The sequence below is a fragment of the Amblyomma americanum genome, chromosome 4, assembly GCF_052857255.1.
Source record: "Amblyomma americanum isolate KBUSLIRL-KWMA chromosome 4, ASM5285725v1, whole genome shotgun sequence".
NCBI lineage: Eukaryota > Metazoa > Arthropoda > Arachnida > Ixodida > Ixodidae > Amblyomma > Amblyomma americanum.
Genome location: NC_135500.1, coordinates 75,356,691 through 75,376,341, shown reverse-complemented (window position 1 = coordinate 75,376,341; position 19,651 = coordinate 75,356,691). Strand labels below are relative to the sequence as shown.

At 47.5% G+C, this 19,651-nt stretch overlaps 1 protein-coding gene across 2 annotated transcripts in view; it reads left to right on the top strand.

The window, feature by feature from the left end:
• Window positions 1–19,651, top strand: part of LOC144128045 (phagosome assembly factor 1) — a 41,361-nt gene that overhangs the window by 13,177 nt on the left and 8,533 nt on the right. For both annotated transcript variants that reach the window (XM_077661090.1, XM_077661089.1), the window contains exons 8-12: window positions 1,507–1,619; window positions 6,085–6,161; window positions 6,894–7,034; window positions 9,869–10,072; window positions 14,145–14,276. In XM_077661090.1, coding sequence (XP_077517216.1) covers window positions 1,507–1,619; window positions 6,085–6,161; window positions 6,894–7,034; window positions 9,869–10,072; window positions 14,145–14,276 — 667 coding nt within the window. The remainder of the gene's footprint in view (window positions 1–1,506; window positions 1,620–6,084; window positions 6,162–6,893; window positions 7,035–9,868; window positions 10,073–14,144; window positions 14,277–19,651) is intronic.

The window sequence follows — 19,651 nt, the reverse complement described above, 5'->3', positions numbered from 1 at the left end:
TTAACAAGCGTGCAATGCCGTACAGTTCACATGGGTGCTAGCCAGGACCGAGCAGGCAGTTCAATTTCCAGATTCCCGAATTAATGGGGTTGAATCAGCGAGCTTTTGCTGTAGATATTTTACTAGATTTGTGATGATACTCTGAGAAATAAACAAAATTAACGGTGATTACATGAGTGGTAGTGCACAGGATTGAGTGGTATGTATGGAGACAATGCAGATCAATGTTAAAGCCGCTGCTGGGTAACACAGGTATAGGCAGATCACACTTGCTTGCCTTTAATGTACAAGGTCTTGTTCAGACTACAACCGATCACAAACTGCACACGCAAAGCCAGTGGAGGGGGTTTGGTGAAGTCTCTCTGCAAGGTCCAAGTTGTTCTTGAGCAGTGGTGAGCGTCATGGCGAAGCAGCATACACCTCATGCTCACGGACCCTCTGGATCCTGGTGGTAGCAACGCGTAGCTGCTGTACACTGTCTTGCATTCTTTGCTGGCTGTTTTTGTACTTCTCACTGATGCACCCTTGGATCTTGTTGCCTCAGACGAGCGACTTCGGAGCACTGCCACTCTTTCCCTGAACACATGGATGACGCCAATGCCGCAGTGGGCTCTGCATGCTTGCAGCCTCAGGTGGCTCTCTTACACGCTGCGTCCCTGGCTTGAGCTTCTGCCTGACATTGTTTGTCCATGTTACTGATGCGAGATCTCTTCTCCCGAAGTGAACGGCCAGGCTGACTGCCCACGTGAACACTTTCCACTTTCAGTGCAGAAATATATTCTTGGCCCATGCCAGATCCGACCTTCCTCCAGGTTTCCAGTCCTCAGCGCACCCCACCCCGTTAAAAGCAACACACGGGGACTGAAGGAACATAGCAGGGCCGCAGCCATGTTCTGGAGACGAGGTTTCGATCGGCTCCTTTTGAGAATCGGTTGTGGTGGGAATCGAAGGGGAAGTGCTTCTCCACAGTAGCTGCAACTGCCATCCGCCTGTGTCGATGGCAGCCCACCCGCCTGCAAGATGCCACACCTGGTCAGACAACAATGCAACGAAAGGAACTGTTTTGCAAACACTTTGCAAGCATGAAAGGCGCAAAAGCAATCAGTCACTGCAAATTGTGCACTTTGGTCGGTTTGTTGTCACTAGGAAATTCGCCTGGGTGCTGGACAGATTGACTCATATTGACGAACACTCTGTGTCACTTGTTCTTATTGCTGAAAGCTGTCTCACCGACACTGCCGGTCATGTTTCCCTGCCTTTCGTGCAATGGGACAGGCTGTTAGGGAACAAGTTGGTTAGGCAGGGTGGCTTCTCAGCGTGTTCTGTTGTGTTTCCGTATTGTGACATGACCACGATAACCTATCAGTGTATACCGGCCAACTTTTTTCAGTGTCTCCTTAATGCTGGCTGTATTTCTAGACGTTTAAGGCAGTTCTTTTCTTTAAATTTTCGTCCTGAATGACCTGCCGATGCACGGTGGTTGACTGTTACATATGCCTCCCATAGGCCCCCGCCCCTGCCCCTGTGCTGCTTTGGAAACCAGAGCTTCCTTGAGAACCTGGAAGTGCTCAGGGAAGGGGACACCACCCTGGGTGTCCGGCTGACTCTGCTCACTGAAGGTGACTCGCTTTGCTTATGCTTTTGTGCATGCCTGAAATATTTTTCTATCAGTTGCAGTGTCTTTACTGCCCAAGTTCAACGACAGCTGTTGTAATGGTGTAGCAATTATCTCCTGCGATGTAAATTTCCCAAGCCCTCCACTTCAACACCTCTTTCTTCTTTCACTCCCTCTTTTATTCCTTTCCTTAGGGGCAGTTCAGGTGTCTGCTGATATGTGAGAGAGATGCTATTTCCTTTCCCCAAAAAAACATTTTTTTTTTTCTCCTGTCTCCACACACAGGAATTGAGAAGTTTCTTTAGCACATGCTATACCTTGTATTTATTGCTTTGGAAAACTTTTTTCTTTACTATATGTGCAATAGTTGCAAGCCTCATTAATCCTGCTTTTGCAACCTTGTCTCATCTGATCACAGCCTCGTGTGGTCATAAGAGCAAATGGAAACACCATGCTTGTAGGCTTGTGATATAACTTTGAACATTAGGTCAAGCACTGCAGCACACTGTATTCTGTTCGATCGAAATTTGATCCTAATGTTTGGTGTTACAAATCTCACTTCATCTGAAACGTGTAACATTTCCGGAACACTTCTTTCGTGTGGTTTTGAATACCTTATATTGCCCATTCAAGGTGACCCTCTTAACTGCAGCCAAAAAGGAAAAAAGAAAAGTTGAAACATTTAGACTTCAGCATGCTGGGCCGCAGTTCCGTTGTTTAATTCCCTGGAGGTGGAGCATTTTGTTCACAATTGCTCTTGGTGCCTTTGTTGCGATATCATGTTTTGGGGGTTGAGACCCGAGAACAGGGAACTCTGTTTAACAATATTGTTTTGTTGTGCTGGTATTTTTGTAATTTATTTATTTCAGATTATTTGTCTGCCTGGCAGGTAAACATTATTTTTATTCATTTGGGGTGGTCTGTTTTATAATTTGAAAGTTGAGTTTTAAAGCTTTAGTGCACTTTTTTCTTGTGTAATATTCTTGTGTGTAAGAAATACACGTTGTTTTGAAATTGCATATTATGCAATTCAGCTTCTTTTGCGTGCCAGAATTATTTCAAGTCTCAAGTTCAAGATTATTCGAAGAAAATTGCGATTTGTTTTGAACCAAAAAACCAACAACCCCATAAGCGCCACATGCATGGCATGCTGCTGGCATGAGTGCTTGAATGGTTACTGATGGATGCAAAGTTGACATGCAAGGATAATGTGTTGCTGCTGTTGCACCACCAGCTGCAGCATTGCTTGCTTTGCCCTAGCACTAGGCTGTAAACTGAATTTTTCTGTCAAGCTGGAAAGCCCGACAACTGTTGCTCTTGAAAATTAACCCTCAAGGCAAGATTCCAGGTTATGCCTGTGAGCTGCATCCATTGATGATGCCTTAATTAAAGCTCCCAGTTTTCCACGATTCCTCGAAAAATCGCGGATGTAAGCATTTTTTGTGGAATTGTGTGTTAGCAGTCACATCCTCATTTTTTATGCCTCTGCTGTTAGGGACATTGGTAAGAACGGCATTATGATAAAAAACGAAAATTTTACCTTGTTTATATCTGAAGAGAGATACTATGATAAGAGCATGAGTCCCGGTCCACGGAGCTTCCGGGCCGCAGGTTGCCAGGAGCCGAACGGCCTGGGCAGGGGAACGGTGTCATCATGTGTGGGCAGCATCTCGGGTCAGTCGGATCATAGGTACTGGCTGCGGCAGCATCGTCATTTCATTGTGTCTTCTGGTCGGGGCGAGGCACTAGGCTGGGGTGAGCGGCGAGGTCGGTTCAGGTCTGAAAGGCTGGGGCACGGCCGGGTGACGCAGGCCAAGAACTCATGGCCAGCGTTCATGGCTGACGCAGGACTCTGAAGCTCCGGGACCAGGTTGCCAATGATTCCCCAGCACCTCACACCGAATGTTACGTGGCAGCCAGCCAAAGAATGAGAAGAGAAGACTGATTAGCAATGAGATAATTTTAATGGCCGCTGGCCTAGCGGGCCCATGCCACTTCCAGCCTTGTCTTCTTCGTCACAATATGAATATAATGCAAGACGGAAGTTTAAGAACTCGGGTGAATTTTAAAAGAAATATTATTACAGATACAATGCAATCTGAAACTATATTCATGCCAACCATGGGCCGTTGGTCCTGCAAAGAAATGCAGATGACACGCCAAGATACAGAGGCAGCAGATATGTCGATGCTATTTACAAGGGAATTCTTGAGATGCGTGCACCCCAATAGTGAGAACCAGAGTCTTCAATACTGCGATGCACAGAGCCTCCTGCTGAGTAGCAGCTGCCGTGCGCCCGCTACTTGGTGTTTCGAGCTGCCCAGTCCTTCATCCGTTTGCCCTTTATTGCTTTCCCTAGTCCATTGAACTTTTTCAGTGCCTTCTATTTCTCAGCGACCCACACCGTCTTCTACTTTGCACGTGTGCACAAAAGCTGGCTTCACCAGATGGCTTTCAGAGCCCAGTAGCAAAGGTCGTGTTAGCTACTGTGAAAAGCTGGGAAAAAGAAGAAATAATTGACACTATAGTATTCATACCTTGGTTCAGAATATAAAGTGAGGTGCATCTTGAAACATATTCGATGTCTCTCATGGAATTTCGATGATTCTTTGTTCTAAATTTGCGGAATTTAAAATTTTGTGCCTAAAATTTTGTGCCACAGTTAAGGCTCTTAACTCTTTCGTTACCGCAGAAATATGGACGATTTGGAGTGTACTGAAAAAAATTTTTTTTCACAAGAAGTAACAAACCCGGCGTATATTGCAATACATGAAATTGTAGCTTATTAGTTACACTTTTGAATGAAACAAACAGCAGAGTCGTGTGTGCAAAAGTACCTGAACATTAGTCAAACGTGGCAAAAACACAGAAAAAGTATACCGAAAAAAGAAAAATTACCGGCTGCACTATGCGAGAACTTGATTAGAGAAAAAGTGGAATATACAAACTGTTTCACATGTTTATAGCTGTCATTCCTCCAAGTGTCAGCTCTGAGGGAAAATTATTGCACTTTCCACGGCCGGTCAAGTCAGCGGTCATGACTTTGGTGCCACTGTAAAAATCAATCACGTGAAGGTGTGACTCAGAGGTAGACTTGACAGGTGCTGCACATAACGTTTGATCTTTGTTCATGTTTTGTTCGCTAATAGCAGAGCTTGCAATTCCTTTTTTTTTTTTTGTTGATGAATGGGCTCTATGGGAGGATTGGGGCGTGGACTTCTACCTCATCCATACTCTAAAATTTGTTGCATGAGCTGCTTCCTGAAAGCCAGCTGATCAAATATGGCATTTTGGGCAAGCTCTGGAACATCAGGATTGATGAACATTCATTGATGCGGTTCAAAAGCCAGGCCAAGTCTTGCCAATAGATGCAGCCGCCACTGAATCCTCCGGGCCCGCTGCATGCAGAAAAACAAGCAAAGTGAAAAACCGATTTCGGCAAATGTTATTTGATGGCTGAAGGCCAGAATGGATGATTCCTGTCTTCCAATAGAGATATAGTCGCGGCAGGTCAACAATTCCCGTGTGTATGATGATTCCAGTGAACTTCAGCATCTCCAACGGATTCACCTCTTCCCATGATCCATCACGCCAAGCGTATGTTTGCCTGTCCAAAATCTTCATCCAAGCATACTTATTAGTATTTTCGTACAGAATCTTCATCACCTCCGCCGGGGAGAACATCAAGAAGTCGAGAGGTCGAACGAATCTCCGAGCGCCGCTCCGTAGCGATGCGCCGACATGGACGCCTGGCTGTCGTCTCGATTGAAAAACGCGAAGCGACCTTGAGCATTTGCCAAACTATCTTGGCCATATGTTGTGAAGGCCCTGGAGACCAAAAATAAACCACTCTCATCAATTGCAAACTGCATGCACCGCAGAAAACACAGAGCGAACGAAAACAAAATTAGCGTGCGAATACACGCTTATGTTCTAGGCCCCTGAGACGAAGTCTCGCTGTCGGAACCGAAATCCGACGTTTGTGCAGTGTTGTCTGATTTATCACCGCTGCTTTCATCGCAAAAACCGGAACTGATATTGGCCGAAGCGCTCAATGTCGGATTTCGATTTCGAGGAGCGCGCGGTGATGCGGACGCCATGTTCGCCGGCTGATGCTGCTGCGGCGGTTCAAATTTTTATTTTTCACAGCGCCCTCTCGCATTCTAAACTGAAAACAAAAGCTGCAATTATGAACTTGGTTCCACAGAAACAACCTAGATGGCGCAGCGTGTCCGCTAGCGTGAAATGAATTTTCAGCACCTTTTTTGAAACGTCGATCATATGCGCCCATTCGCCTATGGCACGGTAGCAAAAGAGCTAATGATGGCGTACTGAATTTGAGAGCTAAGCTGGAAGACTGCGTATAGTGTACGAACTGAAGGCCACAGCATTGATTGGTGCCTGTGATAATTTTACACCCAAGCACCGAGCAGTTGGCCTCAGTTTTGTCATGCCCGTTTTTTGTGCAGCTTATGAGGCGTCTCGGCTGTCTGGGCCCATCCAGAAGAAGCTGACGCGATGCGTGTACTTTGGCGACTCCGTTCAGGTGAGAGGGCCAGCGCATCTCAGTTGAAGGAGAGCTTGATAACTTTTCAGTGCGGTCATGACTGCTTACTTCAGTTCTCTACTTTGTCATAAAGGCAGTGAGTGCATGTGTAAGTCTCAACGCAGATGTTTTAGTCTTTCAGTGCAGTTGCTCAGTGGGTGGAAAGCTCCCATAAAGAACTTTGGCCCTAGAATTGGACAAACTGGTTCTGAGTGTCCGTTTAATGACTGGCTTGACTTATCAAATGGTCTGCTGCATTGAACGGGGTTCACATGCAAGCGCGACATTTGAACACACCACAGTACACTAGGCGTGTCACTTTGGTGCAAGAATTGAACAGCATGGAAGGTGACAGAGACAAACTGTTGTACTCAATGGGAGCTGCAATGTGGGAGCAATGAGAGCCCAGTAGTGCTGGAATTTGACGCAGTTATTCGTTGGGTATTTGTCCATGCAAGTTGTGCGCTCTTTGGGAAAGCAAATTGATTTAATACAAAACGAAAACCTCAGTCGGTTCGGTTCAGGTGCGTTGCAACTCACATTGAGCGCGAAAGTGCTTGCTTAGGCTGAGCGCTCGAGAGAGTCGAGTGAGCTTGAGAAATATCGCATCCACTTCTTAACGTCACCTTCCAGCATTGTTTCTGTCTCCTTGCCATGCACCACAGATTGGGTGCGGGGAAGCCTTCGAGGTTGCTGACTCGTCTGTGCATGCTGTTTTCCCAAAATGACCAGGACGTGGTGTGGGCCCTGGGCTCCCCAAACAAGGTGTTCTACAAGGAGGAGGACAAGATGAAGATCCATGCCCAGGACTCCCACCGCCTGCTGGCTGCCAGGGCCTCCGACTACTTCTACAACTACTTCACCCTGGGCCTGGTGCGTCAGCCAGTCTCACTTTTCCTCTCCACAGAGTGCGTTAGGATTTGTGTGGAAAGGAGCCTCAATTGAAATGGGGCTTGGAGTGTTTCAAATTGAGCCGTATCTAAGGGAGGGGCAGTGTTCACTCGAGGGTGAAGCTGTGTGGTTGAGAGGTGCATGGCCATGTGCAATCATGCTGAATTTCGCCTGCAGTGCATGAGCTAAGGATAGCACGTGCTTTGGCAGGTGGTCCCTTGAAGTGGCTCAGTGTCCACCCTGGATACCCATCTATGTGGACAGCACTCGATATCATTCTGTGACAAAGCAGTATAAGGCTATCATGCGCCAAGCTCAAGGTATAAGAAATTGTTTACTGCAGATTTTTACAAATATGTGAAAAAATATGAAGGTGTAGGAAGCTTAAAAAGTTATTTCCTTCTAACTAGTATTGAGATATTGAGAGCAGAAACAAGATTTATAAATGGCTAACATTAAGAGTTTCAAAGGAGGTCGGATAACCTCATCAGCCGTCCTTGGCTGGGCAAGGAACTGGAGGCTCTCAACCAATTCAAACAAAAACCTCAGCCTTTTTCTCAGGAATGGGAAAGTGGCTGAGGTGCATCAGGCAAAGCACTGGGTCATGATTTACATATTTTGAAGAAAATCTGCTTCTGTTAAAAATCTAAAAACACAAAATTCTCATATTCAGAATGACTCGGTACTAAGCAAGTTTTTGCAATGATAAGAACATTAGGAAATTGTGGGCTGAGTTTGTTTCTAGTTCAGTGTTAAAGGAGCCACCATGGTGGCACAGTGGTTATAGTGCTTGGCTGCCGACCCGAAAGATGCGGATTTGATCCTGGCTGTGGCGGTCGCATTTCAATGGAGGCGAAGTGCTAAAGGTCAGGGCATGTTAAAAGAACCCCAGGTGGTCGAAATTTTCCAAAGCCCTTCACTATGGCGTCCCTCATAGCCTGAGTTGCTTTGGGACGTTAAACCCCGTAAAACAGACAGTTCATTGTTTTTAAAAAAATACATGAAGAGCTCCTGTTGTGACCAAGTGTGTCTTCAGCATGGGCCTGCATAATGAATTTGAAGGTCCTTCTCAATTTGTTCACTTTTATAGAGAATCTGGTGACGACTCTTTGCTTTACTCGGCAGGTGATGCTGGAATCACTAATTTGCACATGAATACAGTTACAAAAGCATGTACCTTGGCTATCAGTGTTCAGTTTGGTGCTACTCTGTGCCGTCACTACTGAAAGCCACTTGTTAAGTGTGCTGCCATCTCTTGTCATGCTGTGGAACTCTTTGCGCCACGCCACCATTTGGAAAGATGCACTTGGGGCAAGATGTTGGCATTGGCATGCTAGGTTAAAAATAAAAAACTGAGCGAGGCTATATCCCTTGGTGCCATGCTGCATCGTGTGTAGGTACAGGCAGGTGCGTCGGTCTGTTATGAGACAGTGCGTAGCATGGACAGAAAAAAAATACGTTAATGAAAAAAGATAGGACACTGTGGTTGTTTGCCCCTGCATTCATTTATGTGCACTTTGCGTTGGGTCAAAATGTGCCAGTGATGTCGTCGTAAGATATTGTCTTCCTCTATTCCATTTGAGCAGTGCTGTATGGAAAAGCAGTAAACATTGTTCTAGCACAGAGCACAAGGACCAACAGTGTGTGTTACAAGGTCTGCTTATGGCTCTTGTGTCCTCTGCTTATCACTTGTTGTGATACAAGCTGCAAAAAGTTGGCGCTTGTTGGCGTTGCACTTTTGTGTTGCTGCATCATTCTCATGTGTGTCCCCCTCTTTGTGGTGTGCAGTATTTCATCATGCATCTTTACCAACTTGCCCGTCTAGCAGTTTAGTTACCTCACGACTCCTTTGTTTTGCAAACAAATCAAAGTTGGGAGCTTAGTCTGACGTTCAGTGCAGAGACTTTTCAGACGATAGCAGACTTGATTCTGCAACAGTGACTGTTTACTGACAAAGTTGTCGTGGAGGCTGTGATGCTTGCTAGCAATGCAGCCTTGTTTATAAGTCTTGACATGTAGGCTGTATGCCTGGCTGGATAGATTTATTTCTGGTTCCTGTGTGTGGCTAAATGTGAAAGAAAATGAGGAGAAAAGAAGGAGACTGTGAGGAGTGTGTGAGTTTGGAAACCAACCGAGTCCAACCACAGCTGCCACCTAGTGTCCGGTGGAAAGCAGCTGTTGCTGGTGGCCCTACTTGTCCAAGGGGTAATTTCAGGTTTTTATTCAGAGAAATTCCTAACACAGAATGAGTGTTGCATTAATCAGTACAGAAGGGGGTTTCAAAGCTAAACTGCCAGATGTGCAAGGTGTGTTGCTGGGCGAGTTGGTTGAGGTGCATTCTGAGAAAAAAAAAAAAACAGTGCTTGCAGACAATGAACGACAACAAGAAAGACACACAACTGCGCTGTCCTTGTTCTCGTCCATTGTCTGTGAGCGCTGTTTTTTTTTTTTTCTCAGAATGTGCCAGATGTGACTTCCTGTTACTATAGTCGGGTACAACTCAAGAATGAAGTAGCAAATTCCCCTCAAAGGAGCACCTCCAGCCAATGGCGTTCACTGATTCCGCCTTCACTGACCTCCTTGAACCTGCTAGTGTGAAATCGCAGGAGGTGGCAGATGAGCCACGACTTCATCGGATTAACCGCAATTTCATGAAAACCGGTCGGCGCCATCGGCTAGAGGGTCTCTTTTGAGGGGCATTTTCCGCTTCGTTCTTTAGTTGTGTCCAGCTATAAATGCGTAATACAGGTGTGCAAAATGGGCTCTGCATTGACACTGCTACTCAACAGGTGGTTTTTCGTCGTGTGTGCATGCAGGACGTGCTGTTTGATGCCCAGCGGCATGTGGTGAAGAAGTTGGTGCTGCAGAGCAACTACCCGGGGCACTTCAACTTCCAGCAGTACTACCGGTGCCCTTTCCGACTGCGCCTGCGCCTGCCCCCCACACCCGAGCAGCGTCGGGCCACCCTGGTCGATGTGGCCGACGACCAGGATGGGCACGTCGTCACCGCCTTCACCAAGGTGGGCCTCCCCTGCGTCTCACTCACTCACAGTGACTGCACCGCAGACTGGAACACCTCAGTGTTGAAGAGCCACAGAGCTTGAGCATACGAGAGGCTGTTGATGTTGATTTACAGTAGACTCACTCCGGTTCATACTGAAAATTTGTACTTTCGGTTAATTGAAAGAAGCTTGAAAATTTTGGTCGGCCGTGCATATTTTCAGTGCATTATAAAGCCGCTTAATTCGTTGCGTGGTTTCTTTTACTTCAGACTTGTCTTGCTCCAACACACCCGGCTTGCGTAAGAGTGGCGGCAGAGGTTGGATGTAAGATTTCCGGAGCCACGCGAGTTTAAAATTCATCCTCTTCAATCAGTTAACTGGGATGCAGTCTGAAATGAGGCCGTTTCGAGGTCCGATTGAAAGTCATCAGAGGCACCCCGTCGCAGCATAGTTTTGTTTTTAAAGCTTCACTACCAGCTGGCGGCGATAGTGGCTATGAGCCACACATCAGCGAGCCAAGCCCAGCTGCATTCCCTTTCAGACACTGGTTGGTACATCGCTGGTCTTTTCTTTTTATTAGGAGTCTTGCCGTTCCAGCGCTTATGTGCATTCCCCTCACTTCCATCCATGTGGTCCTGTGTGCCGAAAACACATGCACTTATCACGAGCTGCTCATTATATATGTAGTGAAGGCTTTTTACATGGAAGCCACTGCTTGTGAGAAGGTTCCACCGCTACCGCATCACACCTGTGAAGTTCGGAGGCCCTTCACTATTTTGGAGCAATTAACTTTGCTTTGATATTTCCGACAGCAGTGGACATGCAGTACAGCAAGATGCAATTGTGAAAAATTGTCATTTCCGTGCATTTTTCTTAAAAACAGATGACCATTGCCTTTTTTTTCTTCTATTAAATTTGCTGCAGTGCAAAACGGTGTTATGAAAGTTTTTTTTAGCCATTCGACCTTCGGATAATTCTGACATTTTTTCCAGTCCCTTAAGGCTCTAATTAAAAGAGTACAAAGGCCGTAATCTGGAATACACCACGTGTTTCAGGCTACCCGCCACTGATTTTTTAAAATAGGCTTTCTTAAAATACGTTTTTGAGGTAAAAAGTAAGCTTTTCAGGTAAATTAATGCCAGTGTTAGGCGGACATCAGAAAACAGGTTAAGTATGTTCACTGATAAGCTTGTTCACTAAATTCGAACAGTTAACTTTCTATTAGAGATGTGTAGCGAACCATTAGTAACAGCCATATCTGCTTTTAGAATTTCGAAAACGCGATTACCCTTGGTGTTCTGGCTCAACAAATTTTGGCCATTTCTCACGTAATTCGAAGGTATCACACCGGCTTTGTGTGTGTGTGTGTGCATAGTGACGTCCATCAAAATTAATGTGACCTGTGTCCCTCAGCACCCAGTTTGTCACAGCGGCAGCGTTTGTTGCAAGCGCATGTGCACATATGGGAAAGATAACTCAAAATACAGCATTACAATACAATAAGGTCAGTCGCAATTGAAAATTTAAAACGGGAACAATCATACTTAAACAATATTGTAAACAAAGCAAAAAAAGGAAAGAAACTTTGATGCTCACAGGAAAACATTCAAAATGAAATAAAAATACACTTCTACTGCACTCATGGCTATGTTCATGGAGAGCACGAAAATAGGTCAAAGCCATTCAATTCATACTCATTAAGTATGAATTGTACTGCAGATTGGTGCTTTTAATGCTCACGAGAAGTGCTGTTAGAAGGTACTCTAGACATGACCATCGTGCAAAAACAAATTGGAACATTACTTTTCTAAAGTAATTTTTGCTCTGCTTTTTGGTGTGAAGTGATTATATGGTAGTCACAGAGGACTTCAACTTTTCCAGGAGGACAGGAAATATGCTGTGAATGGTCAATTTTTTTCTTGGAGAAAAAGTGTGCCAGAACTTGCTCAGAATGCACTGAAAACAGCCCATGGATGCTGAAGTGATATTGTCTTTAGCCTCCCTTTAATGGCAGCCCTGCTGTTGCGTATGCACTGGTGGCGTGCTCTCCCAGACACCCTTAGAACTTGTGGGGGTGAGATGTCCTTGACCAAGCTTGACCAGCTCAGCCGGAAACAGGCCACCAAGTAACAAAGGGGGGCGGTCATTTGGTGCCCAGCTTTCGCCAGTCACAAGCCAGAGAATGGGTTGGAGTCAAAGGTTCACAAACAAAAACAAGTTTTATATATGTAGCAAAGAGACAACATATGAATTTCTAATCACTCAAACGAACACATACAAAGTGATTGACAAAACAGTGCCACACAATATGTAACACAGTTTACAATACAAGAGACCTTATAACACTGGTACTCTAATACATGAGAGTGGCAAACAATAGAAACACAGTTTGTCCACTGGGCACTGAGACAGTTCGATGACCAGAGGATCATGATGATGCCGCCCCAAAGACTGGTGACCGCTCTCTCACAGGTCCGTGGCTGGGCAAGTGATGTTGACCTGGGAGTCATGCGTGCTTCTTCAAAGTTGAAACTAGAGTTTGGGCTAACCAACGACGCTGAACGTCCTTCATTTATAGGGAAGCTGCGTGTGTTAGTCACTTTGTGCCAAGGCAACCATGTGCACACACATAGCGTTCATAGTACAAACGCCTCTTCTTCTTGTGGCTACGTGGGGGGAATGTGCTCGATTTCTGCCACCCATATTGCGGGGCACAGCTTGGAGCGGGGATGGGGAAAGGGGATGTGGGGAGGGGGATGTCCGCTTGCATCGCGCGCTGGTGGTCCGTGGTGTCTAGGAAGGCAGGTCCCCCGCAGCAGCAGCAGCAGCCACAACTGGGGAGGGGAGGGTGAACGGCACGCGCTGGGAGTGGCGCGCGCACGTCGGGGTCTTGCAGGAGGCAAGCAGCCCATGACCCCGGACCGGCCGAAAGGCTGGGCGGAGGTGGACGAGGACTGCAGCTCAGCCGGGGTTGGCTGCAGGAGGCCACCACGTGGCGGCCGGTGAGGATCGCGGGGTAAACTGCTACAGGGTAGCAGCGCGGCGGGGTGCGCTGAAAACCGCCGTTTCCGGCGGCGCGCAGGAGCTGTGGTTACAGCTGGGGCGTCAGCGGGCTGGCGCACAAGGACCGGCGGCCGTGTCCAGGATCACGGGGTGCGCGCCTGGCCGTACCGCCGGGGGCTGCGGCAGGACAGCAACAGGGGGAAAACGCTGGATACCGCCATGGAAGACGGCGCATCGGGGCTCCGCACGCACTGGGGAGGGCGGAGGGCAGCAGGGAAGCCGCGCTCACATCCAGGGCAGCACAGCAGGCGTCAAGGTGGCGAACAAGCCGCTGCCAAGGTCATCAGGTGCGCCGGCTGCTGGGGGGTTTACAGGAAATATGGGCAGTCGCCGCTGCAGCTGACGACGACGGCCCGAAGAGGCTCTCCCGGCGGGCGAGGGTTACCCGGCCGCCGAAACGGCCGCCGGGCAAGTAGGCCTACGAGGAGTAGAGCGACGGGCCCCTACGCGGGCGACGGGTCGGCGGGGCGGCCTAGTAGCTCCTTGGGAGGTGCGCCGGACGGCGCTGGGCGCGCTCGGTGCTCCTTGCGATCGTCCAAAGGGCGGGCAGGAGGGTGCGCCGGGCGCGGCGGAGGCGAGACGTCGTCGTCGAAGGGAACAAACACGTCTCGAGAGGAGAGGCAGGAGACATCCACACTCCTCGAAGGTCGATTGATTTGATGAAACGCCTCTCACCGTCCCACCTATGCATATGTCGTCGTTGGCCAGGTGTGGAGACTGGCTCCAAAAGGTTCTAGTCGCTACTTTCCAGCCCGATGCCACTTCCGAGTGAATTGGAGCAGGCATCACTCAGCATGCACAAGGTTACGTACTCCTTGTGCTTCACAAATAGATTTCTCCCGATCATTCTCGATCCTTCCACGGCGTACATCAGTGCATTTCTTTTTACGCCGCATCGGCTTCTTAAATGCATGCCTATTTTTGTGACACAGACATTGCTGAAGGTGACAATGGGCAATCTGTCTTGACTGTAGCTGCCGTGGTGTGTGCGGCACTGGCCCTAATTGCGTTTTCATTTCTTTGGCAGTGGGATGAGCTTCAGGAGCGTTTGGTGAAAGCATCTGAGCGCCCAGTGGTTCTGAACCGGACCTCATCTACCAACACCACCAACCCGTTCGGATCTACCTACTGCTATGGATATCAGGACATCATCTTTGAGGTGAGGAAACCATGAGTGCAGTTCGCAGTTACAGTCAAACCTCAATATAACAATGTCATACGTGCAGCCGTAAACTTCGTTAAGTTAATGAAACAATGCCGGCGGCCATTTTGATGACCACTGTGAGACATGCAAAAAAGTGTGAGCCACTGTACACTTTACGCGGATCAAAGCACATGCTCGGATTGAAATCGAAAAGGTGATCATAGAGGCTCTCCTGATTGCCAAAGCCAGGTGGCAGGCTTCGCAGCACTACACAGATGACCGGTGATGGAGCGTGCCTACCGCAGATTTCATGTGCACCTGACAGATGTTGCAGCGGTGCGCTGTGCTCCTGTTCTGCTCCAGAGACTGAATCCAGCTGGCTACATTTGTGCATAAAAGGGTGCGTGCAAATCGTGGTCTTTCAGCTGAAGTTTTCATTTTCATATGCTTGTCAAGGAGGCTCCTGATTCCTGCATGTGATGCGCAAGCACTTCATTAAATCGAAATTCAGTATAAAATTACTTCGTTAAACCACGAAAACAATACACGATCTTCAATAGGGCAGAGATTGGGAAAGGAAAAAAAATTAATTGCTGCACAAATATCATTAAACTGAGGTTCGTTATATCAAGGTTTGACTGCATCTATGTATGTGCTTGTCTTTCATTGGTTAAGCAGTCAAGAATCTCTGAAGCCCTCGCTTGCATGATTGCCGTATCTGCACGTATATATAGCTAGAAATTTCTCCCTGAAATCACCGGCTTCTGAATGCTTCCCATATATTATAGTACTCAAAAACGGAGGTACAAGTGTACTCTTGAGCCTTGTTGTAACGAACTTGAAGTATTGCTTCGCTACAGCCATAGGAGGCCTAGCCTGCAACTGTCACATGCCAGTGGGCTTACCCACTATTGTCCAGACAGAGGACAACATAGCTGGCGTCTAGTCTGCCGTCGATTTGGGCTGGTAGCGCTGTGGCCAGTGTGCCTGTGCTTCCGAAATGGGTGTTTGCGATGGAATCACTGCCGCCGGTCCACTTTTACCACGACACATATTGGCTTCGGCACCTACAATACAGGGCAAAAAAATCCACAGACGATCAATGCAGCAGATATAATGCGTTAGCTTTAGTTAGCTTTAGAAGGGGATTTTCCTCTCTCCACTTAGTGTCCTGCCAACCGAGGCTCCACACGCCAACACCGGACGCTTTGCGATCATGGGCTTTCTAATGCTGATGCGTTAAAATTCGGAGGATGCCTTTTCCTGTGTTCTACAACATTAGTTCTCCTACGAAGCGCTAGACATTTGGACTGAGTGCCTCCAGTCAGCGGAACTTGGGTACACAAACCAAACATACAGTTAAAACTGCATGTAACGAACCTCCATGTAACAAATTTCTCGATATTACGAAGTTTCTCGATTCCCCAACGCTGCCTCCAGTGAGGTGCGTGTGTTTGAGACTTCCACGTAACCTAGGCACTGCGACGATTGACTGATATAATGAACTCGCTGTGCCAACTGCCTATCATTTTTCTTTCTTTTTCTCTGCCCACACTAATATATGTCTATTAGCATGTGCTGAGTTACAAAATTTGACAGAAAAGTGACGTGACCACAGTTGACAACGCGCCGTGCTCCAGTGCCGTTAGCGTATCGCCTCTGCTTTCGCTTTGGAATGTCATACCATGTGGTACTACAACAGTTCACGTTCAAAAGCAGCGGAAAGCAATAGAACATAGAGAAAAGACACTGCATGAGCAACGGACGTCCATCGCCGCCTTGCGGTTGCTCACGTGGATTCTGGCACTGGTAACTCTCACTATAGTCAGGGGCGGGGACGGAGGAGCACGTCAGCAATGCAAGGCAAAGAATCAGTTTCCTGGTGCAACAGCGGCATGCAGACCGAGGGAGGTGTCTCCAGCAGCGCTGGGGATCGAGCCACGCGTCTCCCACATGTGAGGCGGATGCTCAAATGAGAAGGCCGCCACTACGGGGCAGATTTTATTGTCTAAAATCAACATGCATAGTCTTTTAAGGAAGCTTCAAAGGAGGTTAGTATTCCTTTGCCATATGTATTACTCATTATTTTGTCATAAACTGTTCCATTATAACAAGGTTCGGCGTTAGTGCGAATTTGTTTTGCTCCTGGTTGAGATAGCTGCAGCGAGCCCAAACACCAGACTTGTGAGCTACGAGAAGTCAACTTCTTGACAACCTTAGGTCATCGAGAATTTCGCAGCATGCGCAGGCAAGAAAGAGAGAGTGGCTACAAATGTGGATGGAAGGTGGTGTGAGCCATTTAGAGAGAAAAATCCAGTGAAAGAGCTGGGTGGGGTAGGAGAAAAAAAAAAAAATCTCAGGTAATCATATCATACATTTCTGCATCAGCAGCAAGGCTTTAATTTTTGCCTTTTTGAGATCTGTTTTAGTATCCGTCTCTTAATTGCGTCTTTCCGATTCGATGCCCCACTGGGAGTGCTTTTACTGTGCACCTCTTCTTTCTCCCTCTCGCACTCCTCCACTCGCTGAGATGGCGGCTCCAACGTGAATGCTGTAGTCTGGTACAACTCGGGAACGAAGCGGCTTTTCCCTACCAAAGGACCCCCTTCTAGCCAATGGCGTCTGCCGGTTCTCATGAACCTACTAGCATGACAATGCAGGGGTGGGACTATCCCCTTTCACTCCCTGCATTATCACTCTAGCAAGGTCATAAGGATCGGCCAACACCATCGTATGGAAGGGGTCCTTTGTCGGGGAAAAGCCGCTTTGTTCTTGAATTGTATCCAACTGTAGGTCCACTTGCTCCTGTTAGGGGTGCTATTGCAGCACAACCTCCTCTCCCTTTCACATTTCCACGCTCCGCGTTCCACTGACCCAACCCTCTGGTTATGACACCCACAGGAACAGATTTTGAGGAAACGAGGGCCATACTGCTAGTGCAGTAAAGGGCCGAACTATCACTGTGCACTGTGCAGCACAAAATGCAAAACAGCACCAGCAAGAAGTGGAGGAACAGCTGCACAATTGCTGCTGCTTTGGGAAAGGCAACATGCATTGTTTGGAAGGTTTTGTGGTGTTTAGCTTTTTCATGCATGCTTTTGCCGCTCAAATAACGTTGACAGCATCTAAGATGACAGTGTGCTCATATAGCCCTCGGCTCGGCTGTGGTTTGCCTGAACATGTTGACCTCATGATATAATCGTGCAGTAAAAGCTCGTGAATTTGCACTCCAAGGGACCAGGGAAAATGTTTGAATTGTCCAAAAGTTCAACTTATCGAATGATGCCGGAAAAACAAGAACTACTTGCATCATGGTAAATTTATTTGGGGAAAAACTGGGCAATGGCTACCTGATTGGGGTAAGAACAGTGCAGCATCGACTGCTTTTCACATTTCCATTAATGCCTTATTTAGAGCGCACTGTTGGGAGCATCGAAGCAGAACTTCTCCAGAATAGTAAGAGCCTCCCACATCCTTCATGGTGCGACGTGGTGGAGCTCCATTGCTGCTGTGTCATACCCATAAGCAGCATGAGAGGAGGCTTCACCGCACAAACAGCAAACTGCATGTGACGTGCGCACAGTTTCGACGCACTGGTCGAAGAACACAGCCATGCAGATGCAAGCAAAGGAAATGGCGCCGAAGCTGGGGAAAAAAAAGAAACTGGGTGAAAGAAAACACCAGCGGCGTGCCAGTCAGCGTCCGAAACTGTGTTAAGCAGGGTTAGGTTAGCTGGCTGATGCTGGCCGGTCGAATTACTGTCACTGTGGGTTGGCTTGAATCTCAGAAAAGCGAAGCCGAAGCCAAGTGGTCTGCTGTTCTCAGAGACGGGGGGGGGGGGGGGGGGCTGTTTGTTTGTCGTCACGCCTGTTGCGCACGTCAGAGGCGCGTGAGCGACTAGCATGGAGGTCAGGTTTTGAGTAAGGCTTTTTCGAAGATCTGTTGCCGTGCGAGTCTCACGTGGACTCTACTTCCCTGCAGGAGCCCGTTTGAGTTAACCGGTGCTAGACCGATAGCGTCCGAATTAGTGAGCGTCCGACATCATAGACGACATTCGCCTGAGGTGTCATTCGTGCAGTGTCACACGAAGAGCTTTAATGACACTCGCTGCAGAATACACTTTCCTCATTGTGAGTTTGGCAAACTCGCTTCACTTGGTCCGGCAAGGCAAGTGTGTATTCTGAACAGCAGTGCTCCGACATTAAAAAATTTGTTTTGAGAATTAAAAGGTCTTAAAGTCTCCATTTTATTTTCTTGATTGCGCCTTTTAATGAGAACTTGTTTTAAATCATCAGCAACTAAAAATAGTGCGCACACTTGAACAGCTGCTCTCGCTCTGCAAGTGACGACGGCCCCCTTCAGCCATAGGCCTAATGAGTCCGCAGTGTTTGTGTGTGCAATTTCAACTATTGTGGAGAGCAAGTTCACAACGTTTAGCGAAGGCAAACGTCCGATGAGTATAGCTCTGACAAAAGTGACCTGAAATTGACTGTTGCTTACACTACTCGACGTGCATGCACTGAACGGGAAGTGCCGGTGGGACTCAGACTGCTGCTCAGTGCATTAGGCAGCCAGCAGCAGTTGTTGCTGTAACCTTGTGGATAAGAAATAAGGCTGTTTAAATGAATGTGAATGGTTACCGAACTTCCTTCTGGATAAGCTGATTCAAAATGAAGTACATAGCCGTCTCATTGAAGAAAGCAGGGATGATTAGCAGGGATGTCAGTAACCCGGCTATCAAGTGTTTCCTAGGCGCATGGTTGCATCGGCGCTTCCTACAGAGTTGTTGCAGTTTGTAAACAAGCAATAGTAGTACAACTGGTACAAAAATGACATTATTTAAGGCAGCTATTGCGCAGCTTGCATTTTATGTCATGCAAGCGAGCACTAGCAGTTCGTGCACAGCAATGTAAAGAAGGGTACTGCTGGAGTGCAGTCTGGAAATTTTGCACTTATGCAGTAAGTGTTCAGTGGTATACTATGATCTTCAAGCACTCATTTAGTGCGTACACAAATTATTTGCTAAAAAAGAAGCAGAAAAATTGAGCAACACACATGAAAATCAACACCCACGGAACCGAAGCAGTCTGGTGTTGCTGTGGGTGGGGCGAAGCGATGGCGACGGCTTTTGGTCAGTGCGGGATAGGATGCGGTGCGGGTAGTGCGGGCTGTTTTGGAGGCATCCCAAAATCCTGAATGTCTTTGCAGAGCTTCGTTGACTAGAATGTTCCTGAGCTGAAGGCTGTAATAAATTCTAGCAGCGCAAGGCAGAAGTCGAGTCGAATGACATTCGGTTGGAAGGCATTTGAAACGTCTATGTAGCAGGGGTACAGTCGACGACCGATTTTTCGGACCCTCTAGTGACCGCAAAAATGACTGAAAAATCAGGC